This window comes from Plasmodium brasilianum, chromosome 9 (genome assembly GCF_023973825.1).
Source record: "Plasmodium brasilianum strain Bolivian I chromosome 9, whole genome shotgun sequence".
NCBI classification, from domain to species: domain Eukaryota; phylum Apicomplexa; class Aconoidasida; order Haemosporida; family Plasmodiidae; genus Plasmodium; species Plasmodium brasilianum.
Genome location: NC_090122.1, coordinates 786,564 through 794,900, shown reverse-complemented (window position 1 = coordinate 794,900; position 8,337 = coordinate 786,564). Strand labels below are relative to the sequence as shown.

The window sequence follows — 8,337 nt, the reverse complement described above, 5'->3', positions numbered from 1 at the left end:
TCACTTTGCCTTTCCTTGGTTGGCAACTTCATCCATTTTTTTTTTTAATGCTTCACTGTCTAATAAGTAGTAATGTTTGATTGGTTTTAAGTTTTCATCTAACTCATAAACTAATGGCACACCTGTAGGTATGTTAAGCTCCAATACTTCTGCTTCACTCATATTATCTAAATGCTTTACTAATCCTCTTAAGCTATTTCCGTGTGCAGCAACAAGAACTTTTTTATTTGATAAAATATCTGGTGCAATATGATCAAACCAAAAGGGTAAAACTCTTTCAACTGTATCTTTTAAGCATTCCGTAAAAGGTAAAGCATCTTTTGGTACATTTTTATAAACAGCATTGTGGCCTGGCCATCTACTATCTTCTTTATCTAATTTTGGTGGTGGGATGTCATATGATCTTCTCCATATTTTGACTTGTTCTTCTCCATATTTTTTGGCTGTTTCAGATTTATTTAAGCCTTGCAATGATCCATAATGCCTCTCATTTAATCTCCATGTTTTTATGACTGGTACATGTAAGAGGTCAGAAGTTTTTAAAACTTTCCATGCTGTCGTAATGGCTCTTTTCAATACTGAAGTGTAAACTACGTCAAATTGGAAGTTTTTCTCTTTCAAGTACTTTCCTGCAGCTCTATGGAGTGTTTAAAATGATATGGGAAAAAGTTATATCTGTATGTAGAAATGAAACGTACACTTTTTTTTTCTTTTTTTTTTTTTTTTTTTATAAAAAAAAAGTAGCAAATAGCTTTTTTTTTATTAACAGAAATGTACATACAGCTATTTTTTTTTTTTTTTTTTTTTTTTTTTATTTTTACACTGCTTCTTGTTCTCCCTCTTCACTCAAAGGAACATCAGTCCAACCGGTGAATTTGTTTTCCTTATTCCATGTGCTCTCACCTTGAAGAGTAAAGATTAAACAAAAAGAGAAAAATATTATCAAAAAATTAGCAAAAACGTAACAATAATAATTATTATTTTGTTTTCCTATAATTTTCCTATTATTTTCCTCTTATTATCTGTTTTATTTTTAAACAAACCATGTCTTAAAAGAACTAAAGTGTATGTCGTCATTTTTCCTTTTTATATTTACTCGTAAATTATAAATAATATATATATATATATATATATATATATATATATATAGTATATGTAATGTATATAAGCAAGCAAGTACATGTACGTTCTTTTTTTGTTGTTTTTATATTTGTACAATAATATGCTTAAAAATGTATTTTTTAATATAATGTATTTATGCGCACTAAACGTCATATAAATGTCACATTAATGTCATATATACGTCATATAAATGTCACATTAATGTCATATATACGTCATATAAATGTCACATTAATGTCACATTAATGTCATATAAATGTCACATTAATGTCATATATACGTCATATAAATGTCACATTAATGTCATATATACGTCATATAAATGTCACATTAATGTCACATTAATGTCATATAAATGTCACATTAATGTCATATATACGTCATATAAATGTCACATTAATGTCATATATACGTCATATAAATGTCACATTAATGTCACATTAATGTCATATAAATGTCATATAAATGTCACATTAATGTCATATAAATGTCAAATAAATATCATATTAATGTCATATAAATGTCATATTAATGTCACATTAATGTCATATAAATGTCACATTAATGTCATATAAATGTCATATAAATGCCACAAGATAATTATTTAGCGTTTTAAATTTATTATTAAAAGTTAAAATCATAAAACTTTTTTTAGTGGAAGCAAAGATATTTCTATATAAGGTAAAATTTCATTTATTTAATATACGATGATGCTAAAAACTATAATCTTCCTAAAGTAAAAATTTGAAGTTAAAATTATTTAAGTTTTTGTATTTATATTCATATGTGCTCACGTATATATACCGTACCTCAAATGCATACGTGTATATGCATATAACTACGTGTAAATATATACGCTATCTTGTACGTATATGGACTCATAATATTGTATTACATATATCCATAGGTATATGTACTATATATGTCATAGCCTGAGTGGTATTATTTTGCTTACCCTTTCTAATTTTTTTTTTTTTTATTATATATGTAATAATTCATTCATATGTGCATTCCATTTTTAATTCGCTTTTTACAAGGTGCAGCGGAATTTTATTTTACGGGAGTGCGTATACTTCATACAACATAATGTACAATAAAATAATGAACGGTATAATACTTATAATTATTTTTACATTTACATTTATGTACATGTATATGTATGTTTATATATATGTATATACGTTTGTACCTACTGATTATATGGTTCATGGCAGTGGTATTATTTGCTGCATTAAAAAAAATCTTCTATACTATAAATTATGATATGCTCAGTTTATTTTATTATTGTACATTCAAAATGTTTAAACAGAATATTTATAATAAAATATTTATAATAAACTCATAAAAAAAAGGAAGCAAAATTAAAGGCAGAAAAAAAAGGGGGATACAATAAAGTGCAAAAATTAAAGAAAAGGCTTGAAAAAAAAAAAATAAAATAAAATAAAATAAATAATATAAAATTTCTTTAAAAGCTTAAATAAATTTCTTTTTAATTTTTTTAAAGATAAAATTCTTAGGAACATTTTTCTCTATATCTGATGCATTTTCCATCTTATTTTTTTCATTTATTGCTTTTTCATCTTCTTCTACTTCTTCAACTTCTTCTTCTTCTTCTTCTTCTACTCCTTCCATTTCTTCATCCTCTTCTGCTGTTACCCATTTGTGCCAATAAATTAGCTGAACAGGGAGAGAAAAAAATAATTCGAATTATATAAAAAAAAGAAAAATAAGGATAAAATGAAGTACAACTACCGTAAAAATAGCGTAAAAATAGCATAAAAATAGCGTAAAAATAGTGTAAAAATAGCATAAAAATAGCATAAAAATAGCGTAAAAATAGCGTAAAAATAGCGTAAAAATAGCGTAAAAATAAGGATAAAAAAAAGAAAAGCATAATATGCAAACGTAAAGGTGTCCACATACACAGTATGCGCACTATACACATATGACTTTTATTTGTTCATTTTTAAAAATTAAAATTCGTAGGAGAAACATAGATATACACAGGTTATATTTTATTTTATTTTTTGGTTGTTGGCACACGCCTTTTTTTTTATCATTTAATTTTATTTTTTTTGTTGATAAAAATCTTTTTGCATGCCAGTTAATTTAATTGTTATTTTTATTATTATTACTATTATTAATATTATTACTATTACTATTATTAATATTATTACTATTACTATTACTATTAGTATTACTATTACAATAATTTTTTTTTTTTTTTTTTTTTTTATCTTCTTTTAAAATAGTTTTACTCTTTTCGAAAGTAAAACAAAGCTTTTAAATGAAGAATAATGGACTGTGATATATGGGTATTACTCCAATTTTTCATTTATTTATTTATATGTACGCATATATGTAGTATATATTGTTGTGTATATGTACATACGTACATATGCACATACGCATGTATGTGTATCAAAGTACCTGAAGCATAGCTTTGCTTTTTAGTTCTGAATCAAAGTCATCCTCTTGGAACCACTAAACAAACAAAAAAAAAAAAAAAAAAAAAAAAAGAAAAAAAAAAAAAAGATGCTCACAGTTAATTATACATGTTATAGTGATACCTTGTGATAAATATAATGGTACACGTCAGTATGTTCAAACATTCAAGCAAAATAAATTTCATTTCAATGATTTTATTATTTTTTTTTGACGAACAAGTGGAACGTATATACATACACAAATACAAACATACTAATGTACACATAACACACATACACACTCATATACGCTCGTACGTTCCATGCAAATGATAAATTAGGTGGGTAATAATACACAGAAAACGTGAATGACTATGGTATATTTTTTACTTTTATGAATGAATCCTTTGGAATAACGCCTGAAAATAGCAACGAGTCAAAAGCAGCTTCAATTAAGGAGGTTTCTTCTGATATATGCGGGTAGTTTAACTCTTTAAAGAAAGGGAAAAAAAAATAAAATAAATAAAAGGATATAAAATAAAAAGAAATAAAATAAAATGAAACTATGAACAAGGGAATTATTTGTTAAGGGGTACAATTTGTACATTTACTTTCGCATTTATATTTTCATTCTTACTGTCGCATAAATTTATTGTGTCATTTAGTATGTACTGATCATGATTTTCTATTTTGCTATTCTGAGGGGTTACAGAGAAAAAAAAAAAAAAGAGTGTAGTACGACGGGAAAATTTTAACAAAACTACAGATAATAAATCATAAACTTAAAAAATAATTGCACTATACATAATACCATGTAAATTGTTATGTATGTATGCATATAAGTATGTATGTTCATCCAAGTAATACTTGTTTTAGGTAAAGAAGTAAATTTTTCATATTTTGTGCTTTCTTCAAATAAACATCATCCTCTGCTTTTTGCGGAATGCTTAAAATGAAAACAGACAAGGCCACATAGAACGGTACATGACTCTCCAAGTAGTTACCTAAAATGAGAAGAAAAGTTAGCATGTTACAAAACGTGCATCGCGGTTGTTTCGAAGAGCAAATGCATACGTGCATGATATTTGTACATAAATACATATGTATATACATACGTACGTATATACGTACAAACATACTTAGGTGCATATATTTACACACACGCATATGTATACGTGTATGTATGTATGTATATATATGCCCCGTTGCATGTAGGAAGGGGATGGACTTACACTCATCCATCTTCAGTGGGGTACAAACACTTGCGCACTCCTCCTGGGTAAATGCATAACTTTCATAAATTTTATTTTTGATTTGATTATAAAAGAGTTTAATACTATTTAAATCGTGTTTATATATATTGTTATATCTAGTATTCTCTTCATTTTGTTTTGTAATTTTTTCTAATTGTTTTTTGTAAATTTCTTCTCTTCTTTTTTTAGCTATTTCTTCAATATCTGCTTTTTCAACGATTTTTGCATTTTCGGTTTTTTCAGCTAATTCTAAAATAATATTTTTTACATTTTTTGCATTTGTTGTATTACTTTGTTCCTCAATTTTATTTCTTTTCAATGTAGCTGTATATTTTTTGTTCTCGTTTATCTCTTCATTTTTAATACTTCCTCCTTTTTTTTTTCCTTCATTTTTGTTTTCTTTTGTGTTTTCATCTTTACTTTGTTCTTGCATGTTTTTCATATGTAACAATTTTGCGGACGGTATAAAAGTTGATAACCCTTGACTTTTTATAAGTTGTCTTTTCAATTCTCTTTGTGCTTTCTCTTCCTCTAGCTTTTTCAAAGTCTTTTCTTCTTGCTCCTTCAGTGCTTGCCTGTACATAATAACTCTTTTAGGTACGAATTTCTTTTTTTCCATTTCGCCTTCTTTGACCTTTTCTTCCATTCCAGCCGCTTTGGTTTTTTCTTCCACACTAGCTACTTCCATTTTTTTCATCTCGTTATCCTCTTTCATGTCTACTGTTACTTTCACTTCTTCTTCTTGTCTTCCCTCTTTTGAATCATTTACATCCTTTGCATCTTTTCCATTTTGTTTTACTTGATCCTTTATTTTTTCATTCATTTCTGCAATTATTCTTTCTACCTTATTTTCACCCTCCTTTTCGACCTCCTTTTCGACCTCCTTTTCGACCTCCTTTTCTGCCCCTTTTTCGGCTTCTTTTTCGGCTTCTTTCCCCCTTATATCTTCTTTCACTTCGTCCTTTTCTCTTTTTTCATCTGTATTATTAGATATTGAACCATCTTTTGTTTTCTTCTCTGATTCTTTTTCTTTTCTTAGTTGTTCTAACTTCAATACATAATACGGTTTTTCATTCGTTTCAGTATTTTCTTTCGTTTCTTTGTTATCACTTGTTTTGCTTCTAACATTTGAAAAGTCAACACTGTCGTTTCTTTTGTTCCGTACACTGGAAAAGTCAATATCGTCGCTTTTTTTATTTCTAACATTTGAAAAATCAACATCATCGCTTTTTTTATTTCTAACATTTGAAAAATCAACATCATCGCTTTTTTTATTTCTAACATTTGAAAAATCAACATCATCGCTTTTTTTATTTCTAACATTTGAAAAATCAACACTGTCGTTCCTTTTGTTCCGTACACTGGAAAGGTCAACATCTTCGTTCTTTTTACTCCTCATATTTCCGTGGTCGACATCTTCGCTTCTTTTGCTTCTTATATTTGCGAAATCGACGTCGTCTTTTGATTTATTTCTTAAATTAGTGAAATCTACATCGTTACTTGCTTTGCTTCTTAAGATAGCGAAATCTACATCGTTACTTGCTTTTCTTCTTAAGTTAGCGAAATCTACATCGTTACTTGCTTTTCTTCTTAAGTTAGCGAAATCTACATCGTTACTTGCTTTGCTTCTTACATTGGCAAAGTCTATATCTTCACCATTGAGTATATTCGCTTTTGTTTTATTTTTCCCTCCAAGGACAACAGTATCATTTTTTTTGTTGTTATTTTTATCAAATGTTGAATGGTAAATTTTATTATCTTCCTTCTTATTGTTAATCTCATCTGTTTTATTATTTGTTTGTTTTTTTAGGTCTACTGTTCTCCATTCAATATTCTGTACAAGTTCATTTTTTTCAAAAATTTTTTTTTTTTTTATGTCTGCTGCATTTTCTTCAGGAGTTGAGGAACTAATTATTAAATCATCTTTTTGATATATTTTTTGTAAATCGATTATGTTTAAATGTATTTGTTTCTTTTTTTTTGCCATATTACATATACATACATATATATATATATAAATATATATATTTTATTTTTTTTTTGATTTATTTATCAGCGTTTATATGATTATACGTTTTTTACAATCGGTTTAATGTGCTGCGTTCTTTCCTCTTATACATTCATAAATATATACGTACATAAATGTATACGTACATAAATTGATAAGTACATACATACACATATATACATACATATATATACTTACGTACATATATATTTTACTGCATAACATATATAAACTTGCTATATATACAATAAAGAACAAATTCGCTTTATTCCTTTTTAACGCTAGAACGTTGCTTCGTTTTTTTTTTTTTTTTTCTAATGGGAAAAATGCTTAAATCTGAGTTAACTCTTTTTTTTTTTTTTTTTTTTTTTTATCTATTCTAATTTTAACTGTATATTAAAAAATTGGTAGTACGTAAAACGGGTAATTTTATATTAAAAGAAAAGAAAAGAAATAATACAAATAACACTAACACAAATAACACCTATTTTCTTTTTAAACTGGCATACGTACATCTCTCGGGTATATACATAAAATATGTAAATATGAGTACGAACATATACATACATATATAATGCAAATATATAATTTTTTTTTTTTTTTTTTTTTTCCCTTTTTGTAAGGTATAAGAGCGTAAAACAGTTGAAAATGCGCCAATTGATATATGCATATATAAATATATATATACGCATACATATATTTACTTACGTGTTCTTACATATATCTGTATACATACACGTATGCATAATATTATGTGAAGGGGAAAATATATTTCAAAATATTGTTCCTGTTCAACGTTCTGCTATCTGCTATCTTTTTTTTTTTTTTTTTTTTTTCCCGTTATGCTCAGACGTTTGTATATCATATATACGTAAGCGCGTATACGTATATTTATATACGTATATACACGTATATGCATATACCTACATACACAGAGTTATACACATGCTTACAAACCTACGTTAGTTGTATGTACATACATAATATTACCCGCATGCACGTATTAAATATAAAATTGTACATTCAAAGTACGATGGGGGAGTTAGTGCATTAAAAAATCTATTTTTCCAAATGAAAGAAAACGAAGCAGTACAAAACAAAAGAGAAATAGCATAAAACAAAAAAAAGTATAAAATACGAAACAACAAAACGATATAGTATGATAATAAACAAAACGATATAGTATAGTAATAAACAAAACGATATAGTATGGTAATAAACAAAACGATATAGTATGGTAATAAACAAAACGATATAGTATGGTAATAAACAAAACGATATAGTATGGTAATAAACAAAACGATATAGTATGGTAATAAACAAAACGATATAGTATGATAATAAACAAAACGATATCGTATGATAATAAACAAAATGAAATATTTTTCTAATAGTTCATGGTGTTGTTATTACAAACTGTTCAATATATAAATAAGGAAAAGAAGGTAAAATGCAAATGTAAACTTCAACGATTTTTCCTTTTTTTTCAGAATTATGAAAAGGTATAAGTTTATTTTGTTATTATGTA

The 8,337-nt window shown here is 26.5% G+C and overlaps 1 protein-coding gene and 1 pseudogene across 2 annotated transcripts; both read right to left on the bottom strand.

Moving 5' to 3' along the window:
* Positions 1-1,077, bottom strand: MKS88_002802 (phosphoglycerate mutase; the record flags this gene model as incomplete). Its single annotated transcript, XM_067215842.1, has 3 exons — positions 1-637; positions 822-903; positions 1,044-1,077. The coding sequence occupies 3 exons, from the start codon at positions 1,075-1,077 to the stop codon at positions 1-3; spliced, it is 753 nt and encodes a 250-aa protein (XP_067073381.1).
* A 1,518-nt stretch (positions 1,078-2,595) lies between these two features.
* Positions 2,596-6,788, bottom strand: MKS88_002801 (annotated as a pseudogene). The gene is made up of 6 exons: positions 4,781-6,788; positions 4,416-4,552; positions 4,186-4,246; positions 3,939-4,039; positions 3,553-3,606; positions 2,599-2,799 (listed from the first exon to the last, which is right to left on the bottom strand). Coding segments are annotated over exons 1-6 (2,562 nt in total).
* Positions 6,789-8,337: the final 1,549 nt, after the last annotated feature.